Source organism: Salminus brasiliensis, chromosome 14 (genome assembly GCF_030463535.1).
Source record: "Salminus brasiliensis chromosome 14, fSalBra1.hap2, whole genome shotgun sequence".
NCBI lineage: Eukaryota > Metazoa > Chordata > Actinopteri > Characiformes > Bryconidae > Salminus > Salminus brasiliensis.
Genome location: NC_132891.1, coordinates 31,503,445 through 31,526,730, shown reverse-complemented (window position 1 = coordinate 31,526,730; position 23,286 = coordinate 31,503,445). Strand labels below are relative to the sequence as shown.

At 44.0% G+C, this 23,286-nt stretch overlaps 1 protein-coding gene across 2 annotated transcripts in view; it reads left to right on the top strand.

Moving 5' to 3' along the window:
- spryd3 (SPRY domain containing 3) overlaps window positions 1-21,364 on the top strand; it is a 56,646-nt gene extending 35,282 nt beyond the window's left edge. For both annotated transcript variants that reach the window (XM_072696171.1, XM_072696170.1), the window contains exons 7-11: window positions 1,341-1,490; window positions 7,744-7,801; window positions 16,319-16,426; window positions 17,243-17,379; window positions 19,676-21,364. In XM_072696171.1, the coding sequence (XP_072552272.1) occupies window positions 1,341-1,490; window positions 7,744-7,801; window positions 16,319-16,426; window positions 17,243-17,379; window positions 19,676-19,810 (588 nt within the window). In that variant the 3' untranslated portion in view covers window positions 19,811-21,364. The remainder of the gene's footprint in view (window positions 1-1,340; window positions 1,491-7,743; window positions 7,802-16,318; window positions 16,427-17,242; window positions 17,380-19,675) is intronic.
- Window positions 21,365-23,286: the final 1,922 nt, after the last annotated feature.

Here is a 23,286-nt window from a genome sequence, read left to right as displayed (position 1 = left end):
TTTTCTGTTACTGTGAGTAGTTACGGGAGGAGAAGAAGAGGAACGTATCTCCAAATTTCATAACGACCAAGTCACGTTCAGGTAGTACTGCTTGTAGGATTGCTCGAAGGGCAGACAAATCCCCTGTTTGACAGCAAAAGGCCTTCAGGCTTCAGAGGTAATCAGGGTTCGCCCTCTCCACACAATTTCAAGATCTACAAGATCAACATCTAAATGAACCTGATGTAACGAGTCATGTGGGCTGATGAATCAGATAAAAAAACAACATTTAGGCTGAACTGAACAACGGGGTGTTTTGGAAAGAAAGGTGCAAAATTTCATGAAAAGAACACCTCTCCAACTGTTAAGGACGAGGGTGGGCAGTTCATGCTTTGGGTTTGTGTTGCAGCCAGTGGCTCCAGGAACATTTCACTGGTAGTGGAAGGAATGGATTTATTTAAAAACCAGCAAAAATCTGTTTAAAAAAAAAAAAAAATGCTGAAGATGAAAAAAGGTCCTAATGGTCCTAAACACACCTCAGTGAATCCACAGTGAACTTCCCTGAGAGGTGCAAGCTCAAGGTTATGCCATGGCCCTCACAGTGCCATGTTGCCCCCCAATCCAATCTGATAATAATATTCACACAGTTTCGGTTTCTATAATCAGACTTTCTGGACTGATTGATTTAGTTTAGTCGAGACTTTTCTTAAAATCACTGTTTTATAGTGTTTAATATCTTATAATCCAGTCTGATCTCCTCCCTGACCAATCAGCTTTCAGCTCCTTTACAACACTGCAGTCTAATCACTTCCTGTGTGTGTGTAGTGTAATGGTACACATTCTGGACTGATCTATCTAGTTGTTTGTCTGTTGATGTGATATAGCGGGTGAATGTGCTGTGTGTGTGATTTGGATTTCTATAGTGTATGTGTGTGTATTAGCATTAGCGTTAGCCTTCCCTCTGTTCTGAATGGGTTCTTCAGTGCTGGTTTAAAAACAGAGAAATGCTAGCGAGTCTCCCGCTGGTAAAACAGGGCGTTTCAGAGAGAGTTTTAAAAAGGGTCTGAAATTATAACATATAAAATATTAAAGATGTGTCAGAACATCATTCCTTTTTGGATATCAGGTCATGTTTTACTCTCCTAGTTATTCACAGTAACAGCTTTTTTGTCACTGTAAATGTGCTACTTTTTTCTGGTATCACCTAGGATGATCTAATCAGTACCGTGCTGGCACAGCAAATAGGAGAGGATTTTGGCCTTTCAGTGACCGTGCTAGACACCATTATCCATATCTGCACTGGTATGTGAGCCTCTCATCTGTTCCGTCACTGATAACTCTTCTGATGTGTCTCTCCTCAGTTGCTGGAGTATGTGGGGAAGGGGAAAAGCATCATGGACGTGGGGCTGGCTCAGGCTCGCCAGCCGCTCTGCACACGGAGCCACTACTTCGAGGTGGAGATTGTGGACCCTGGAGAGAAGTGCTACATTGCCCTGGGTCTCGCTCGAAGAGTAAGTGAAGCCCTTATATATTGTTTATGATCCTGTTTGTATGGACTGTCCTGTTTAGATCGCAGTATTCCTGTATATTTAGAGAGAACGAGGTGTTGGATTGACTTTCTTAACTTTCTTTTTAGAGCAATTTAAAAACAAAACATATATGTCCAACTACAGTGTGGGATATTTAGAGAAGTACCGGGTATGTGTCTTTCTTAAGACCACACGTATGGTTTCTGTACAATAAAACCAGCCACCCATGGTGCGGCGTCCATTTACACCTTCATTGAAGCACAGCACATACATGAGGAGCGTCCTTGTGATGAATCACCTCTAGCCCCTTCCAAAGTGAGAGAAGCCGTGCAAAGGAAAAGAACACTCAGCACTGTACTCAGGCACGCAAAGTACTCGGAGCAGACTTTGTTTCCATGTTGTAATCAAAAGAGTGTTCCGGTGCACAAAGCCATAAATTAAAAATGCACTTTCTGAGTAGACAAACTGACATCCCTTTTTTTTTAATGTCTTGCTCTGCCTCGTGTCCCGTTGTTGTTTCAACCCTAATGAGTTCAAACGAACTGTCCATGTCTCGGAATGCATGTAATGAGGTGCGTCAAATGCGCGTGTCTGAGTACGGGCGCACAGCCTCCCCGTCTCCCTGCCTCTCGTCTCGGGCAGCCGTTGTTGGAGCTCGGGTAATTACTCTCAGGTCTCCAGACGCAGACGGTAAACAGACTTGTCAAGTAGAAGGTTGAGCAAGGCCACTGCCTTGTCGTCCTACAAGAGGGGGGGGGGAAAGGGAAGTGGGGACGGCGGGGGGAGGTTTATCAAAGGTGCTGTGTCTTTCACTGGAACGTTGTGGTCCTTGTGCATCTGCGTTTCATTATACATCGTTTACAGCAAAGGCCAACAAAGGTGGTAAAGCAGGTAATTGCAGGGCTGCTTAATTACTGTTTACTTGGGTCGGACGTCAGGCTTCTCACAGCATCCTGTTTCTAAGAGACCGTCGCATGCATGCATTCATGCTCGCGAGCTGGAGGTTCACGTGTTTGAGAGAGAGTCCTAACTGGTCTTTTTGGTTTCCCACTCACCTCTTGTACTGGCAGGACTGAAGGGGAAACCCAGTGTTGAGCCCTGGAAGAGCAACTTCATTGGAAAAACAGTCTGTTTCATGAACTGGTTTCAGCTGGATCCCGTCTTGGAGACCAGTAGGTAGAGAGCTTGGTGCTCAAAGCCTTCAGAACAGACCTCTCCATTTCATCTCCGGTTCCAGCTCAGTCCCCATCCCCAGGTGCATCAGGAGCTATCAGAGCCATACAAAGGGTGTAATGAAGCTGGTTGGTCTGAAAGGTGGACGTGGCTCACGTTCTAGCGCGCATAATTGACGTGCATGGAGAACATTCTTTAGATGGCTAATGTGATTTCCCTCAGTAGACGTGTGCTTGAATGCGTGGAGGCAGATGGGGGCTGGAGTAAAAGTAGACGGCTGTTATCTGAGATCAGTGAACCCTCACCCCGCTGGCTGAAGACTGTGCTGCTTTAGTTTTAAAGCCCCCCCACCCCGTACCCCATGTCCTGCCAACAGCTTGTTTGCAGATCCGAAGCCCTTCTGCTTGCATCTGGAATACAAACTTGTTGCTAGGATGCAGGACAAAGGTCTGCATGACCCTAATGAGAGGCGGCGGCGTGTCCCGGTGCACCGGTGCCCCAGAGCCCCAGAAGCCGCGGCCGAATCAATGGCCTCGTCCGTTATCGGCCTCTGGCCTTCCCGACCTGAGACGGCCCTTTCCTCTCTTCCCTTCCGGCTGCACCACTTCAGCTGTTCCCATGGAAAGAGAATGTGTGTGTGTATATATGTGTGTGTGTGTGTGTGTGTCCACTCACGCACGCATTTGAATGTTAAGAAGTGGTCATGTCAACCAATTCCAATATTTGAGACTATTAAATAAGAGATATATGATAATATACAAAAGTATACACATATTTTACCCTGCTTATGTCAGAGTAACTGTCTCTGCTGTCCAGGGAACGCTTTCCATTGCATTTTGGAGGATCTGATTGCCTTCAGCTACAAGAGCGTTAGTAAGGTCAGAATGTTGGACAATCACAACCTCACCTCATCCCCAACTCCTCAGCTCATCCCAGAAGTTTTGGATGGAGCAACATCCATCATTCCAGAGAACACCATTCCAGTGCTCCACAGCTCAATGCTGGGGGGCCTTTATACTTCTCTAGCCCACGTCTGGCATTAGACCAAAAGGTTCATGTTTATCTGCTCCCGATTGGCTTTTCCACTAGCAGTAATTCTCTACAGGGTCTAAACAAGCTGTGTGTATGTGTGTGTGTCTATGTCAGCAATTGCACCTGACTTCTTGCACCGGGAAGACTTTTTGCCTGCGAACGTCCGCACGAGTTCAACTTCGTGAACTTAGACACTTATATTTTGCATCCCTGACCACTAGCGTGTGGCGGCTTTGGCTGTGCCTGTTCTCTGTCTGAGCCAACACTGAGGAAGCGCTGTATTACAAAATACAACACAAGCGAGAGGCGGCATGGTACACAGTCGGGAGGTGGGATTAGATGGTAATTGGCGCGTTAGCTAGTTTGTGAAAGTGCCGAACCGAAATGAAGGACCTTTTACACCTCTGATTTCCGGCCTCGCTCGCAGCCACAGCCCCTCCGCCCATTTTCAGTAAAAACTGAATATACATAATGAACAAATTAAGCACTAGTCAGTGAAGCCAGACCCTCCACTGAAAGCTGAGTGTGGTACAGATATTGTGGGGTGTTTATAGACTTGAAAAAAGCATTCAGTAGTATTGATTATGGCATATTAATGAAGGAATTAGAAAGGTATGCTAGTAGATTTAGGCCCAGAATTGTTTATACTGTATAGAAATTATATTTGTAAAGTGGCAAAATACTGCTCTGTAAAAGGTTTAGGAACAGCTTCAATATACAGTGCTAAAAACTGGAGAGTCTCACAGAAACCGTTTGATATATATCATTATGTTGAACATATCATCACCGAATTAATTAGTAGAACAAGTATTTCATATTAAGTTCATATATTTGGCAATCAGACAGTGAAAATTAAAGTTAATATTGGGCTGCTAACTGACCATTAATAATGGTGGAAACCACACAGCCATTTTTCAACATAGTGAACCATAAAGGTTCATTTAAGACGTCAGTTTTGAACAGTGTAACCGCCGCTGGTTGTGAAAGTGCCGAACCCAAATGGAGGACCGTTTACACCTCTGATTTCCGGCCTCGCTCAGAGCCACAGCCCCTCCGCCCATTTTCAGTAAAAACTGAATATACATACATAATGACACAAGAAACAACAGTTTAGATATTAAAACAAAACTGTTTTAGTTTCTGTTGAACTTGTTGCTGAATCAGAAGTCTGCTGAATACAACACATCTGACATGCTTTTAAATATGGCATGAATAACTTGCACACGTCATGTTATAAAGCATCAAAAATCCTAACACTAATGTCTAGACGGAGGACTTCAGTAATAAAATGCTTCACACATCGATATAAGATCAGATTTAGAATGCTTTCAAGGCAGAGTTTCATCTCTAGTTTGTGTTTGTTCGTCTCCTCTAGTTCCTTTCTTAGAAATCTCCCTGGGACTGGGCTTTTATTCAATTATGTATTAATTCTTTTTTTTTTCTCTAGGGGAGCAAAGGCTCATAGTGCCCCGGGACCTCATCCTAAACATCCTGCAGTTCAAAAACACAACACTCAGTCTGTACACCAGCACCAGCACCGGCAGAGGCCAAGGGATTTGCCTCCAGATGAATTTCATGTTTATAATTCAACAGTGACGAGAGGTTTTGGCACAAAGGAATCTTTTCACACTCCCATCCTGCCCTCATTGTGAGGGTCGGGGGCCCGTACCTTAGTCTCCCTCGCTTATCTCTTTGCTAAATTTGTACCTTGGAGATGGGCATCAACCTCCATCAACAGCCTCTCGGCCACTTGTTGATTTTGCCACAGTGTGGAAATGCAGGCTGCTCAAATAACGCAGACCAAAGCCCCCGAGGATCAGATAGGACTATGCCACTGACACAAGCACTACTGTTTGTGTTCTTTGGAAGCTTGATGCCTCAGTTTAATGGCTTTTGCAGCCACTCTCTGCTCGGATTTTCCTTCCTTTTCCGATCCTCTTTTTTTTTGTTTGTTTCTCGAGCAGCAGAGAGGGTTAATTGATGGCGTTACTTTAAGTCCTCCAGCTGTTGTGTTGTGTTTTCTTTTCCTATGGTACCTGCACGTAGGATTGACACGATAGTGTGCTCTGTAATATTATTGTTAAGTGCCTGCGCTTGTGTGTGTGTGTTTGTGTCTGGAACATGATATGGAGCACAGATGCAATCGAGCAAACGTACGGAATGTGCAAACATCCATCACGCTATTAGGAAACCCAGACAGAAACTCATACAAAATGAAAACGTATATGAAAATGATTTATTTTGACATGTACCGTCTCTCACGACAACCGCCTATTGTCCCTGCACGCTCGTCAGCTTTGCCTGAGGTGTCATCGCCTGGGTTCTCCCTTTGCAGAACCGAGGCGATTGAGATGGTTCTTAACTGTACTCCGGGGGGATGGAAATAAGGGGATGGATATTTAAGCATCTCATCCATCTTGCTAAGGCCTGGGGTCTGTGGCTTTCTCACCAAGACAGTAAATCCTTCAGCTTCTCCTCTGCTGGTCACTGACCTCGTCTCTATTCCTAATTAGATAAACAGATCAAACGACGCACGGTTTTCGGCGCTGAAGACGTAAGGAAACGTAATCTCGGAGAAGAGTTTGCGAAAACCAGGTCTCTTGCGGTTACGGAGCCGAGAGGGAGGATTTGGCTAAAGAGGAGAGCATAACTTGCATAGTTCTGCCTCTGCCTTCTCCTTTCCTAACACTGCCCACTGCACATCTTTCCAGACCCCCCTACTCGCCTGTGGTGGTGCTGCTTTCTCCGGTCCACCTCAGACACTTTGAAACAAGGGACTGAGTAGAACAAATTAAGCACTTGTCAGTACAGCCAGCCCCTCCACTGTGAAAACTGAGCGGCGTTATATAGCACAGATATTGTGGGGTGTTTATAGACTTGAAAAAAGCATTCAGTAGTATTGATTATGGCATATTAATGAGGGAATTAGAAAGGTATGCTAGTAGAAGGGTAGCATACTCATGGTTAAAAAAGTTATCTTGATGATGGGCATCAGTATGTACAAAGAAATAAGTCTAAGGTTAAGGGTTAATTGTGGGGTTCCACAGTTCCGATTTAGGCCCTAAATTGTTTATACTGTATAGAAATGATATTTGTAAAGTGGCAAAATATTGCTCTGTAAAAGGTTTAGGAACAGCTTCAATATCCAGTGCTAAGAAAATTGAGAGTCTCACAGAAACAGTTTGATATATTGAACATATCATCACTGAACTGAAGTAAGACAAGTTCATATTTCACATTAAGTTCGTATATTTGGCAATCAGCCAGTCAAAAATTAATTAAGTTAATATTGGGCTGCTAACTGACCATTGATAATAGTGGAAACCACACAGCCATTTCTCAACCATAAAGGTTTTTTGTTTGTTTTATTTTCTTTTCCTATCAAATGAATTATGTTTTATTTATTTATTTATTTTTGTGAGAGAATTTATTCTGGAAAGTTATTAATAAGGACTGAAACAAACCACTACTGCTACTACATACACATCACTACTAATAGAATGGCTCCCCAGGGCAAAAGATGTCCCCTACCACGTTTTTCTTCGGATCTTGATTGAGTCATCCCTGTAATTCCAAGCCAGTAAGGGACAAATGCTTTATCTGTTAAATTTAGATCTTCAAAAGAGAGAAGGCAAAACATCTCAGGAACGTATAAAGGTTGCGTATTACTTGCGCAGGTGCTTTGGTTGCAAAAACACATTTCCAATAATTAACTGTGACTCATTCTCCGATCTTATCAAAAAAAAAATTGGCCTTTCTGAGTGTTTGTGCTGGCGTGGCACGGCTATATACAAAAGACGTATCCTGTGCTGCTATGTGACAACACTCCAGCAATCGGTTCTCCAGAAAGCTGTAATTGTTTTATGTCTGTAGTGCTGAAGTATGAATAATTAAATTGATGTGAAAGTGTTGAGTGAGGCGTTGGATTTGAGTGAGTACATACACCATTTCAATGGTGTTCAGTTGAATCTTGTAGAGAATGTATATGTAGAAGTGTTTTATTTATGTGTTTTTATTATTTCTTTTTCAGGACTACCCAAAGAACAGACACCCAGGCTGGAGCAGAGGCTCGGTAGCATATCATGCAGGTGGGTACCCACACCTTCTTTCTCTATGCTGCAATAGTCACTCAGGGCCAGTCCCATCCCTGCTTCAGGAGTGGGGTCCTGCTAGTGCTCACCTCAGTAGCAGGAAACGTCTGGATAGGATAGGCAGTTTATCTCCTGGAGCAGCATTTTCCAAACCTTTTAGAAAGGAGTTGATCAGAAGGTCTCTGGTATCCATTAGAAGGCTACTCACTGGCAAAGGAAAACCTTGTTTCTCCACAAAGGCAATTTCTTAAATATCAACCAAGTATTTAGAATTTCTGTTGATCAGTTCTTTGGCACAGTGTAAAGACTGATAGACAACTGCTAGATTCACATTGTGTCAAAAATTGAGTTGCAAGGTTTTTGCATGACAGCCACAATATATTAGACCATAATCTTTTGAGCAGTCTAAGAATAGTACACAGATAAGGCTGAAGTCTTCAAATCTGTCACCATTCTCACATTTATGGCCTTTAGCAGACGCTCTTCTCCAGAGCAACTTGCAAAAGAGCTTCACTGTTTACTCAGAAAACACCCTTAGCTAGTTTGTATAGACTAGAATTCAAAGATGCCTCTAAGCTTAGACCTTACTAAAAACAATATCAGTCAATATGGAGACCACAATACTCAGCACTACACTTCACCTATGTACTCTCGGAAGAGGTAGGTCAGTTTGCGTTTGAGCAGCTCTACCGTTCAGACACCCAGGGGACGTTCGTCCACCACTTCGGTGCCAGGACAGTTTTCTGTTTATCTTAAGGGATGGCGGGTCAAGCTGAGCTATACTTGAGGCTCGAACGGCTCTTAGTACTGATGACCTCCCAGTTGCTAATGTACCCACATACTGTGAAGCACATACTTTGTATTGTTAATGGACTCTACAGATGAGCTTTGATTATCAACAGAGTGTTTACGGAAACTCTGTTGGTTTCCAACAGGTTTAGGTTTGGGATTAGATTTAAGTTTTGGGTTGAAACTGAGCGGTAAATTGGGAAGTCCTGAAAGCCTTTCAAAGGCGGCCAAGTGTAGTTCAGTTACCGAGCAGCTGATTGGACAATCGGTATTTAACAAGAGGTTTAGCCGGAGTCTGAGAGAGCACAATTGGCCCGGGGGGCACTTCCTCCACACATCACTCCTAGCTGTTGTATCAGAGCTGGGGAGCTGCGTTTTCCCCTACCTAGCGATGCTGCATTGGCGGCAGTTTGAAAAAAGGTGGTGGCTGGGGTGGCTTTACCTGTGTCGAAGGAGACGTGTGCTAGTATTTGGCCCTTCTAGTGTTGGGGGCTTTGCTAGTGATTGGAATAGTTCACATGAATGGGGTTTGGGTATTTGGCCTTCTGTTTCGAGCATCAGTCTTATTTTGTAGCCCATAACCCATCAGCCCTAATATGCTTTGTTTTCAGAACAGCAGCACTGTGGCCAAGATCAGTAGTTCCCTCATGAAACATGAGGATGGGCTTATGATTTTGACACTGTGGTAACCTGAAACTTAATTGCAAACCAATGTTAATGTAATATAATATCCTATGTCAGTAATATGTTACAATAACATTGTTCTGTAGACTTTTTGTGCTAAGCTGGAGTCTTAATTCCTATTATTTTATATAAGAAATGAATCATTTTAACATGTAAGTAATGAAACCTACAGCAAGAACTTCCGAACCAAGAACCAAGTTAATCTCAAACTCCCCAAACATTTTTTTAAGCAAGCATCTCTGTGGTGTTAGCATGTTACTTGGAGTTGGAGAAAGATGGATTTAGAGGCTTCATAGACTGTAGATTAGTCTCCAAGTCAACTGCAAACTGAGAACACGCCCAGACAGTGTGCTGGTGGCTCATATACACAGATAATACCTTTTTTATTTTGGGAAACTGGTATGTGCCTAATAAGCCCCTGGTGATGACTTCGGTGTGGGGGGGGCTGTTCAGACAACAGTGTGTTGCGCTGCCTTTTCTTAGGACTGTTTTTTTTTCTCCATCTAAAGCTTTAAATCTGCTCCATCATCTACTCCTGTTTTATGTGCCTTTGCTTACCCATGGATTACATGGAATTCTAGTCGGGGGCTTTTTAAGTGTGATCAGGAGCCGCAGGGTGGCTACGTATCGCCGCATCTGTGGGTTTTGTGTCTGCAGCTCAGCGAAGGCCTGATAACAGGCTTCAGGAGATGGAAGATGGAAGGGCGATTAGCAAGGGGAGCTGGGCTTCTGAAGACCCGGAGAGGATAAATAGCGCTATCTCAGCCTGCAGATTCCCATCTCCGCACAGCAGAGAGAGGCAGTCCTGCGCTATCAGATAGAACTGAGTAATGATGCACAGTTGGCCCCACGTGAAGACGGCCACTTCTGCGCTATCCCTCCACACATCTATCGTGGCATCTCGCTTTGTACTATAGTGATTTAGCCTGGCTGGATTGATGCACTGCATTCCCATGACTAAGCTGGGCTTGGTTTGTGGGGTAGTGGTGAATTGTAAAAGACTTCAGTGATTCAGAATTGACCGTTCTTTAGAAAGCAGTTAAATGAATGAATCTTAAATTTGGACTTACTGTTGAATTGGCACGTTCAGCTTAATGGATCACAACGTATCAAGCTCGCAAAGGTGCTGGTTTTAATCAAGCATCTGAGCTCTGTGCACTGCAGCTGTTGTGGTGCGCTCCCCACCGCAGCAGGCCAGTGTGGCATGAGCTCAGTTCTCTGCCACTCACCGGGGGTTATGTGGGTTCTTGTGGCTCCTGGCCTAAATCTGAGAAGGCCTTAAACATTTGTGCGCCTCAGCGCAGCTCCTGTTAATCTTATTTGTTAGTGGGGTGAGTGATGGATGTGGTTTTCCATGCAGTGTGCGAGGTTTGCTTTACCATGCTTGGGTTCACATGCAGGCGTGCAGTCCTGGCTCCGTGATTGCAGCAAGAGCCTCTGCATGGTGTGTTCGCAGCTTCGGTGCTAACTTCTCCATCAGCACCTCGAGCCTGGAGTAACAACCTTTACTAAACCTCTTTACAATCGTGCTCCCAAAACAGACAGCTTTGTTGTAGCTTCTAGTTTACTTGAGTTCCTTGTCTAAGCAAAGACATGCTTGCTTCAAGGCTGTATTTAACTAACAAGCACTGGGTGCTTATCCTCGCCAGTTTACATCATGTAAACTGCATGCTTAACCTCAAACCGATGTGGTTTGAGGCACTGTTTGACATACAGTTATCCCTAAAAAGTGATAAAATAATTCAGGCTTGTTTTTAGCTCTGACCTAAATGTGCCCATCTTTTAATCAGGGGCTATAAGGTTCCTTTATGTGTAAGCTACATTAGCTTAGCAGGAAAACAGCCTAGAATATCACTCCTGTTTTTCAAACTCAAAGTTTTAATCTTCGACTCACTGTCTAGTTTAAAGAGGCCCTAGAAAGGAAACCCGTATTTACCTTGGCATAGTTGCATAATGAGAGTTCGGTACATGGAAGTGACAAACCGTGAACCTCAAACACCTCAAACTCTTACATAACATCTTGACTGGTTACGTTTAGGCCGTCAAAGTTAAGATACTTTCAGTCCACTAGTGAAATCTTTCTGATGATAGATGCAACAGCTACAGGAGAATGAGGATAAAGGCTGAAGGTCCGGAGGAAGTGCCACTGTTTGGTATCTGCGTGTGGAAGCCCGGAGGACCATGAAACAGCGTGTGGAAGCAGGGGGTGCGGCTGAAAAGGCTAATAGGTTATGCTAGTCCGGCCGGTGAAGACCGAGCGGCTCGCCAGAGGAAGCAGGGGAAGCAAGCAAGTGAGTACTAGGCTGAGAGTGGACTGAAAAAGGTGGAACGGCCCACTGGGGAAGCAAGCGGATGCTAGGCTAAAAGCTTACTCCGCTGACTGCATAGCCCACCGAGAGGACCCAGAGGAAACAGCAACACTACTTGCTAATTTTGTAATTATTCTCGAGAACACTGCGGTACCCGATAGTGTTCTTATTACAGCTCCTACCTGGGCTAGGCTATGCTATGCTTCGCTTCTGTGGGACGTTGCGGTGACGTACCAGCCAATAAAAGCTCTTTGCTTACTGCTTTTTCCTTGAGCCCACCCATCGTGTTTCATTCTGAGCTAATGTGTTATTCTACAGCAAATAACTGCTTAAATACTCTTTCCTCTAAATGTTACTTTCAAGAAGAATATGATCGTAATCTCACCAGTAATCAGGATGTAAAATCCTCGGCATGAAATACCAGTGGTAGAAATGCCAAAAAAATACATTTACACAATACTGCACTTGTCTTCAGGTAGCCCTATCGGTCTTGCTCCTCCACTGTTATTCTTCCCTGTGCTGTGAAAGAGCCTGCCTGCTTATCACACCCATCAAGCTGCAGTTGTTTGTTATTGGGAGCTTGCAGAGATTTCTTCTGGGACGCTTCACAGTGCCTAGGTTATGGCTGGTGTCTCCTGAAGGAGCTTTGGCAAGGCCTCAGCAGCGGGCCAGATGCAGAAGCCATGCCTCATTAAGGTACCCAGATCTATACGAAGCCCCCATTTGTGAGGCATAGTGATCACAACCTGACGCCACTGCCTGGTTCTGCCCTACGCGGAGCCTTGGGGCGATGCCCTCACGTAGATCTCTCCCAACCCCCTGTTATTTTCTGATCTCAGCGAAAGCAAAAAAAAAAAAAAAAAAACGGGCTAGTATGTGACTCCTGTCCGTAGAAACCAGCCAGGGTTTACATTTTGTCCTCGGCCTGCAGTAAAGCAGTGCTGTCTGGCCATTAAATGATAGTTTAGTTAAACCTTGTGGGGAGGGAGGCTTTGCTCTTCAGAGTTTAATACAAGTACTGACTCTGCCAAATGGGTCAGACCTGTTGGCAGAGTGTCCATTCCACAAACTGCCAAATCAAGTACAGTAAAATCCAATATTACTCCAAGAAATGCAGGTACGTCAACTTTCCAAAAAATGAGATTACCCTTCTGTCTGGAAACAAAACAGTTTGCGTGGAGACACTTTGTAGCAGTAGAACGAACCTCATAGTCAGGGTTTCGCACAATATTTTTGGCTGGCACAATATCGTTTTATCCTCATCTTAATTGAAAATGACCATTTCAGTATTTACAGCCGTTTTAATCTAATGTCTACGTTTTTTTTTTTCCCCCCGTAGATGTGCTAAAGCTTCTATCACAAGGCTTTTAAAAAACGCAAATCTAAAGGGACTCTTTACCTTGCAGTAACAAAGTTTATTGATTCCTTAAATTATTAATTATTTGTTTTATTTAATGTTAATTAAAATACAATTATTTGTATTCATATGTACGTAGAACTATCTGCTATTGGTTAAGGGTATTAGAACTAAGCTCTCAAGGACTCTCCATGTAAAGGATATAGTTGCTATTGCAGATCAGGTTAGGCTTTTTTGTTTCCTATAAATTTTTGGATCCAACTTTTCCCTTTTTCTCTATATTTGATTCTGGCAGTTCATAGCTCCTCCTAGCACTAGCAGTGCACCCAACACTAGGAGGGTAAGGGCTTTACACATCTCCACTGATACATGCAAAGTTGGCTGCCCACCGCTCCGGGTGTGTATTTGCTCACTGCCTCTTGTACACTGGTGCGAGTGTATGTGTGTTTGTGTGTGTGTGTGTGCTCACTACCAGGGATGGGACAAATGTGGAATACACATTTCACTGTACATTGTACAGTGACAAATACTTGCACCTTTAGCCAGCCTGTGCCACATCGCCGGGCAGTGACGCCTGTGCCGGCCAACGTCCCTTTTATAGTGACATGGGGAGAAAGCGGCATCAACACACCCGCAAAGAGCACGGCCAATTGTGCTTTATTGGACCCCGGCGGCTGATGGCGAAGCGACACGGGACGGGATTCGAACCCCTGACCCCTGGGCCATAGTGCTTGTTATTTTTTTGATTGATGTTTTATATTTAAAATATTACCAGAATTTTCAATGATTGAAAGTTCAATAAAAAATGTTCCTTTTGTTACCAGATTCTGCAGATATTAGGGTCTCTTGTCAAGAGCACCAGAATACCCTCGTGGACCACTTCCCCAGGTTCCCTGGTTTTGCTCTTCAGTCTGAAAGGACCATAAAGTATCCGCCTTGTTTGCGGAAGCATTGGAGTCAGCAGCATCCCGGCGGGGATGTCTTCTCTCGTCTTTTCCAGACAGGGCTCTGGGAAAAGGCCTGTCGTACGAGGAAAGCCCTGTGCATTCTCTGGTGTACCGTTTCCCATCTGCTCAGGTGCCAGAAGGCCTAGAAGTGTTCCAGCAGGCCAAGAAAGCACACCCAAGCCCCCCTCCACTCGCCCCCTCCCTTGTCTATTTTTAGCCATCTTCCTCTCCCACACTGGTCATGGTGTTTGCTGAGTGTGTGGTGTTGTGACAGGGGCCCGCATGGGAGCTTTAATGATACAGTGTCTCCATCGCCCTCCCCGTATTCAGATAGAGATTGTTTAAACAGTATCCTGAGCCGGGGACGGGTCCCATGACAACTCCACAAATATTTACCCTCCACGCGGTGCGATGGGCTTTTTTCTGCAGGCTACCTTTTCAGTGTCTTTCTTTCACTCCCTTTTTTTATTGTTGTTGTTGCCTCCGTCTTGGCATCTTTTGTTTTGTTTTGTTTTCCGCCAGAGAGCTCAAATAAGAGCGGGGAAGAAGTTTAGATAGAGAGGAGAGAGCTCTGCTTTGTTTTGACCTGTCAGTCTCCGCATCAAGAGCATAACAAGGTCTAGGATCATTAAGAGCTGGATACGAGCGGAATGTTCTAGCTGTACGGGGACATTTAGGTTCAGACCAGGTCTCAACGTGGAGGAGCAGGTGCGGAAAACCACTGGCTTCAGAGCTGTTTCTGTCTCTCTCTCTCTTTTGTTTTTAATCCCAACTTGCAAATACATTGGACTCTTATAAGTATTACGGCCTAAGGATGGTCTATTGCTACATACACTCTGTGGCTGTACTGGTGTGTTAGTCCCTAACTCTCTGGAGTGGATGAACATGCTGGTGAGAAGGCTGAGAAGACTGGTCAAGAAAGTCGTCTGGGTTAGGATTAGGCTTTGGGTTGAGGTTAGGGCCAGTATTAGGGTTGGGATTAGATTTTTCGGGTTGCAGTTAAGGTTTAGGATTAGACCCAGGATGATAATTAGATAATTATGGTTAGGTTTTGGGTTGAGGTTAGGGTAAGGATTAGGGCCAGGGTTAGGATTAGGTTTTGGGTTGAGGTTGAGGTTAGGACCAGAATTAAGGTTAGGATTAGGCCCAGGATGATAATTAGATAATTATGTTTAGGGATTAGGATTAGGTTTTGGGTTGAGAGAAGAGTAAGGATTAGGGCCAGGGTTAGGATTAGGTTTTGGGTTGAGGTTAGGACCAGAATTAAGGTTAGGATTAGGCCCAGGATGATGGTTAGGGTTAGGTTTTGGGTTGAGGTTAGGGCCAGGATGAGGATTAGGATTAGATTTTGGGTTGAGGGAAGAGTAAGGATTAGGGCCAGGGTTAGGATTAGGTTTTGGGTTGAGGTTAGGACCAGAATTAAGGTTAGGATTAGGCCCAGGATGATGGTTAGGGTTAGGTTTTGGGTTGAGGTTAGGGCCAGGATGAGGATTAGGATTAGATTTTGGGTTGTGGGAAGAGTAAGGATTAGGGCCAGGGTTAGGATTAGGTTTTGGGTTGAGGTTAGGATTAGGCCCAGGATGATGGTTAGGGTTAGGTTTTGGGTTGAGGTTAGGGCCAGGATGAGGATTAGGATTAGATTTTGGGTTGAGGGAAGAGTAAGGGTTAGGGCCAGGGTTAGGATTAGGTTTTGGGTTGAGGTTAGGGCCAGAATTAAGGTTAGGATTAGGCTTTGGGTTGCAGTTAATTATCTGATTAACTATATATGAACTATAACGCTTGAACTATTGGCTACATTGGCCCCACAATTTCCAGTGGTGCTGCTCTCTTTCTTCAGGGTCTGTAAGCTTTCAGAGAATGTGCACAAATATGGAGAAATTGAAGGCGGAGTACAGACAGAAGGCTTAAGGAACAGAAGGAAAACCTACATATGTATCTTGTATACACTCAGGGCCTCAAATAGGGCATTGTATCTTAAGACAGAAGGTTGGAAAATTGTTCTTGTAGCCTGTAACCTTGAGGTTTATTCCCCTTCAGAATAAATAGGTTAGTTGTATATGGCCGACGATGCTCTATTAAAACTCATCTATCTGTCTGTGTCATTACCACACACTAAATTACACTTTTAATACAAAGTTTAAGGCATCAGCTGTGCAACGGCATTTTGAACACTAGCCTACTTTTCCAGATCCTGTTTCAAACACTGAATCACAGCCGTAGCCTTCTAGACCACCTGAACATACGGCAATAGACAGCTCTGCATTTTGCCCTGTGAAGGCATTAAGAAAAGTATTGACCCGCAGCTGCGTAATTACTGTTCTGTAATACAATGAAGAAGCATGGTGGCTTTTTTTGTGTTCACCAAATAAAGTGACCCATGTAAAACTGACCACTGCTTGTTTGTTTGGTTTGTGTCGCTGTCCAACAGACGATGGAAAGATCTTCCATGGCAGTGGAGTCGGAGATCCCTTTGGGCCACGCTGCTTTGAAGGGGACATAATGGGCTGTGGGATCATGTTCCCTCGTGATTATGAAGGTGAGACTTCTTTTTGAAAAGTGAACAGAAGCAGCCAAAAGTTTGGACACACCTGGTTGAATGTGTGCTCATCATCATCATCATCGTAAAAACATTGGGTCCTGTGGACCGTGGTTACGATGTCATGGCTGGGGGGGGGGGGTGGAAATACCTCTCAGCTACTGTATGTAAATAATACAGTAATATATCATCATTGACTCATTAAGCAAGACCAATAAATAGTAATCTCCTGTACTATTGTAATCTCTTTACAGTTCTGCATGCAACTTAGGCCTACTTTAAAGATCCCAGATTTGCAGTCACACAACAACCATCAGTTTTTCTTGGTCTTCCAGACCTTAGCATGACCTCCACCATTCCTATTAACTTGATTGTCATGTCTTGAGGACCTTGAGTACGTTGTGAACTAATAAAATGGCTAGATGAAAGGCCTTTAACTCATCCGTGCAGTGAACACACAAAGTGGATAGCGAGAACACGTGCCAATAGCGGTGGGCAAGCTGCCATCTGCCAAGCTGCTGTGGCTCCCGAGGAGTAAAGAGGGTGAAGGGTTTCACTTAAGGGCCCAACAGTGGCAGCTTGCCAAGCCCGGGTATCAAACCCACAGCCCTGTCATCAATAGTCTGGTGCGCTAACCTCTGAGCCACCACTGCCCATAAATTGCTTTGCTGTATAAGCAGACCTAAGCAGCCTTAGAGGAGCCCGTGGCTGTTGATTGTTGGCGCATGGTTTGAGGAGTCAGAGTATTTATGGATTAGCTTTGAAATGAGCATCTCCTGTCCTTTCCTAATGATTTTTTTTATTGTTGTCTGTCAGATGAGATAGACGATGGGGAGGCAACAGATGAGCGACCCAAGCCGGGCCGTGTCCAGAATTTTCTGTACCTGTACGATGAGGACGAGGAGGAAGAGGGAGATGATGTGGATCAAGAGCAGGAAGGCAGGAAGGTTATGGTAAGTGGTTTTGACATCTCTGCTCAACTTCATTCCTGGGGCTACAATGGAAGTGTGACGATAATAAAAAGTTGACAGTACAACAAACGAAAAAAAACTTTCCGTGGAATAACTTCACCTAAGAACAGGCAATAGCACAGGCAATAACACCCTCGGAAAAATGTTCATAGCCCATACTGAAATCTCTTACGTATCCGATTTGCGGCAATGCGACCTCAGTCTGCACGACCGTGCAGGAATTTATGTGACATTTCCGTCAAGCCAACTTAGTTTCATTGTAACTTCGTGCGCACGGGAATAGACCCCTTACGGCAACGTCATCAAATGCCTGTTACTATGGGCATACTTTGTGTTGTTCTCGGCAGGTATATGGAAGATACAGAGGTGCTGTGCTCAACATGTTCGCATTTTCTTGTAAGCTGTATTGAGGTTTTTACGGTTTGTCCTCCAGCAAGTCTTAAAGTAACATTAGCAGTTTTCTCCACTCATTTCCACATCACGCATGACGGTCAGTTCAGCAGCGTGACCTGTTCAGACTAATGTCCGATACAGTCCACATCAAGAAGACCGAACACAGTGTGAACAACCAAACAAAACTATTGGGTTTGGGGAATTTGGGGAACTTTTTGGGTATTGATTTATCCAAGAGATAAACATGCTGAGTTCATAGGCATTAAACTCGCCTGTGGACACTACTTTGGCCTGGGGGGTTCAAGTCTGAGCTCTCTGGGTAGGTAGATGTCGCTCTGTCCTCTCTTTACTTTTAAAACGATGTTGGCCGGCACAGTCATCTGTTAGCTGGTGCAGTGATCTGATCACTTTTAAGGGGGTTGAGTATTTTTGCTGTAGGTGGTCATTTAGAATCGTGCCAGAATAGAGCCATACTCTAAATGCGCACAACCGTCAACACATCAAATCAAGTAGGTTTGATAAAACATTTCACGTTTAATAAATGTTATACTTTTGACGACCTTGTTAATTACTGTTATTTGGCTAATAAATGACTTTTAGCTAAATGTCTGGTACTGACAGCTAGTAAGCTGCTTGTCGGTCTCAAACATGCACACCTATGTGCACACACACACACACACACACACACACACACACACACACACACACACACATACATACATACATACCCATACCCATGTGCGCACTCATACAGGCAAATGCTTCTCTTAGAAACTTGCCTTCATTTGTTGTTGGCCCTTTGACAGACACTCCTGTGTTTTGGAGTTTTTGATGCCTGCGCATGACCCAGACTCTTTCATCATCTAAAGCATGGCTGTTTTTAAAAGTGTAATCATCCATATTTCTTTTTTTCTTTTTCTTCTTCTTTTTTTTTTTTAACAACTGCTCCCTGACAGGCGCTCGTTTGTCTCTGCAAGACCTCAAAGCCTTAATTTGACAGCTACATAAATTAATCGTCATGCTCTTTGTTAGATGCTGCTTCAAGTGCAGACTGGAGTCGGTCGCACTTGCGATATTTTTTTCCCTTAGCAAAGGGCAGATCTTTATGCGCTAGCTTTGTGCACACGCATTCCGGCTGCTTTTCTTTTTTCGGATTTCCATGGGTGTGAAAATTGAGCTGTGGCAGTTTTATTTATGGGGGATTTCAGTATTGACTTGACGCAAGCGTATGACTGCAGAGCCTTTCAGCTTTGCCCACTGGGGGAGGGTTAGCGTGTACCTTAGCACACTTTCACAAGAATATTGATTGGTGCGCTGGGTTTGCTCAGCGCATGGCTGCTTGATGCTAAGAATGAATGAAAAAATGAAGAACAGAAGGCTGGTGTGGCTGCAGGTTTCCATTCCACCCAAGCGGGAGCACACCTGATCAGTTGTTTGAAAAACACTAGCAGCCAAAGCAGACCTTTGCAGAGAAGAAGCCAAGCGTGCTGGATCTGAACTGTCCAGGGTGGTAGCCCCTATCCACTGTGCTATCCAACTACTTTCAAAGCACGTATATGTTCACCAACAAACAACTGCAGGTTAATATGATGGTCTGGGGTTGGTGGAAATAGAGCCTGATGCGTATAAATTGGCAAAGTCCTTGAAAATGTAGTTACTGAGTCTGGATTTCAGGGCACATTATGTTAAACCTTATGTAAAGTTATCTATTTTATATATTTTTTTTATTTTATAACTGATCTAAACCAAAGAGTAAAGCCCTGAAATGCAACCTCCAATACCTCAGGTGTATGCAGGCCTTTATAACCAAGTCTTCAGAAAAAGACAGTAGCAGTCGTGTGACTGCATTTATGACTCACTGTTGCCCCTTGTGTTTACTTTGCAGGTCTTCTTCACCCGAAATGGGAAGATAATTGGGAAAAGGGAAGTCATGGTGCCGGCCGGAGGCTTCTACCCCACTATTGGAATGCTTAGCAGCGGAGAGAAGGTGAAGGTGGACCTGCACCCTCTAAGTGGTTGACGGACAGCAGACGCAGCCAGTCCGGTGTCAGCGCTTCATGCCACGAGCCGTTCCCCAGGCTTTCAGCTGTATGTCGCTTAGGGCAGAACCGCAAGGTTAGAATGGACAATTTGAGAGGGAATCCGAATCTGTGAAGGGAATTAATGCGACTCTCTTAATCGCGGGTGAAAGCAGGCGCTGTAGAAGGAGACGGAACGTTTTCCATATCAATTGCCGTGGCCCGAAAAACCGCAAATGCATGATTCCCACTTCCTCACAGACAACCAATGCCTCTGATATTATCTTGAAATCAGTCTCTATGTTCCTTATTGGTTTTTCGTTGACGGTTCTAAACGACACCAAACCATATTTGACTAACGAGATATTTGACTTTTCTGTAAAAATGCATAGATCATATGTTCCTATATATTTTTAATGTGCTTGTACATACTGTAAATTTATATATGGGCTGCTGTACAAAAACGAATCTGCCACAGAAAGTAACAAAGGATCACTTCAGGAAATAGTTAAACGAATGAATGGATGGGTGAATGAATGAATGGACGTGAGGGGTGAATGGGCAGAGGCTGACATTTCGGTTTAAAATAGCATGCATTCAAGGGGCAGTCACGTCCCTGAGCATCGTCATCACACTCCCACTCCCAATCACTCTGCCGCAAACTCGCCCTCCCCTCAGCAAATCTTAAAGCTAATGACATTTCCGTCCTTTTTTTTTTGTTGTTGTTGTTTTTTATTTCTGAATGTCAGAGTTAATCGTGTGCCGGCTCCGTTATCTCTTCTGCCTGAAAATGAGGGCTAGGGCTGGAGCGGAAGAACGTCGTGAGGAAACTGACGTTTTGCTTCCAGTGACAAATGTTTTCCTTGGCTGCTATGAAGCAAAAAAATAAGAGAATCAGCAAATTCAGGCAAGTGAGAAAGAGGAGCGCAAGCTTTACTTCTCGGTGTTGATAAAGGCTGGTGTATCCACGCATGTATGCAACTCAGTACAAATCAGTTACTGAAAAACTTGATCAATTCTTTGAATTTTAGGCACTAGTCTTAACCTTGCCTCAGGTTGTACACATCAAATTTTGTTTAATATCTTTTTTTTTTCTTTTTTTTTTAAACCCTGGATCATCAATCCCCAATTCTCACAGTGATCTTCATCTTAGAGGAACTTTAGTTCTTTTAGTTAGTAAGATGAAGGAATTCTTTGGTTATGTGTACTTTTAATGTGAGCTAGTTCAGTTCACCAATGCCTCAAGCACTTTAGAGCAGATTGATCTGAAGCCACGTGTAGAGCTGGTTTAGGCTGCACGTTCGTCTAGACCAGTCCGCAAACTTCAGACACAGTAATAATAAAGATATTTGTCCGGTTTTGTCTTTTTCATGTCCCGTTCCACAACTGAGATGCTTTTTTCACCCCCCTATGTTCTTTCATTCCAAAAACGGTTGCATTTTTGTCCACCTCATTCTAGCACCCTCAACCCACCATACCAAAAGGGAAATTTGATTAATTATGTTGCATATCAGTTGAATGATTTACATTAAACTACATTTGTCTGGCAACATTCACTTCAGTTTGTGGTGCTTCAGATGTTTTCTTCTCCGATTCTAGAAATATACACACGGATGTCGGGCCTAAATGAAAGGTAAGACGAGTAACAGGTCATGACTTTGATCTCCACACCTTGTGTTTGTCCAAGTCCATTAATTTGCTTTGAGTGCACCATGTCTAATCGTTTGTGGACGACGCTTCTTATTAAAGTTCACTCATTGCCGACACAGGTGTTGAAGTACACACGTCTGACAGCTCCACAGAAAAGCACTGCCGATTGTGGAGGAGCCGCACACTAGACTAAAGCAGTCATGCCCAATGCCGAGGGTTGGCTAAAAGGGTGTAAAGCCCTCCAAGCACTGGGCTGTGGAGTGATGGAGCTCCATCCAGTATCAGAACCTGACCACAAATGCTGTTGTGGCAGAAGACAATCAAATTTTCAAAATCTAGTGGAAAACCTTCCTTGTACATCACTTGATGATGGTACAAGACACCTCTTTGGTGATTTGTTTCTACACAGACTGTTCATGGCTTTATTTAAGCGCCGCTCATGAAATTTGTACGGCTTTCATCAAGTATTTCCAGTTGTAAGAACTTGTATATGTTCACAGGAGAATAATTCCTATGGATCGGGTTTGGTGTAGATCCAGGCATATTTTAATGGACGCTCTGTTTAACCAGCGGGAGAACCGCTCTCTCGCCTTTCTCTGGTTTTAAACCAGCACTGAAGAACCCATCCAGAACCAAGTGGAGGCTAACGCTAATGCTAATACACACACATACGCTATAGAAACCCAAAACCAGTTATTTTACACCAGTAGACCAACAACAGATATCAGTCCAGAGTGTGTACCTCTATACACACACACAGGAACTGATTAGACTGCAGTGTTGTAAAGGAGCTGGGAGTTGATTGGTCAGGGAGGAGAGTCAGACTGGAGTATAAGATATTAAACACTATATACAGTGATTTTAAGACGAAATCAATCACTCCAGATTCATCAGCAGCTCATCTGATCTAAACTGTGAGGCTGGATTATTTATACAAACAAAGATCTGATTGGTCTTTACTGATACTCAGCATTAAGAGACCAGAACATCCCTATTTGAGAGGTTTTCTGATATGCAGATATTCAAAACTACATATCATCTACAGCGTCTAGACTGTCCATAATATTCACACAACACTGATTATGTTTCTGACTGGACCGTTACATGGGTATCTGCAGGGGGACTAAACCCAAATACCTCCTGTCATTTCAAATTATGCAAGAAGCAAACAGCCAAGTGGTCTTCTTCAGCTGAATACTTCAGATTCTTGTGTTGGAATGTGGCCGGTTGGTGTTTCTGGCAAGTGACGGATGGTCGATTTGGTCGCAAACACTGCTGTTATGTTGGATCCGTACTTGACCTTATAAACGATGAACTCTTTAATTGTAGCATGCGACGCTTTGCCCACATATGGCATCAACTCCAACATAAAGACTTTAGAAAGTTATCATTCCCACATGAGTTTCTGGAGTCCGGCATTTCAGCGAGATTCCTTTTTATAATTATAACCCCATATCCACCAGGAACGACATCTATCTTCTGAAAGCCCATCAGACGGGAAAATTACGCACACTCTGTATCACCAGAATGTGTGTGCAACTGTGCACTGAAGAGAGAGGTCAAATTCCACTGAACGCCGTGTTAGTTATGGCTGGCTTAGCGTATTTTAGGAATGCGGTATGTGCTCGCTCATCAAATCATCCTTTCCTGGAAAGACTTTTCATATAGAACATAGATCATGGGATGACAACAAGGCCTGCGCTACTCGAATGCACCCAGGGTCTTCTGTTTTCAACCGACAGGACTTTGTCCCTTCACCTCAAACACAAGCGATCAGCGAACACATGCTTGGTGCCGGACGTTTGCTTCCTGAAGGCATGACGGCCGC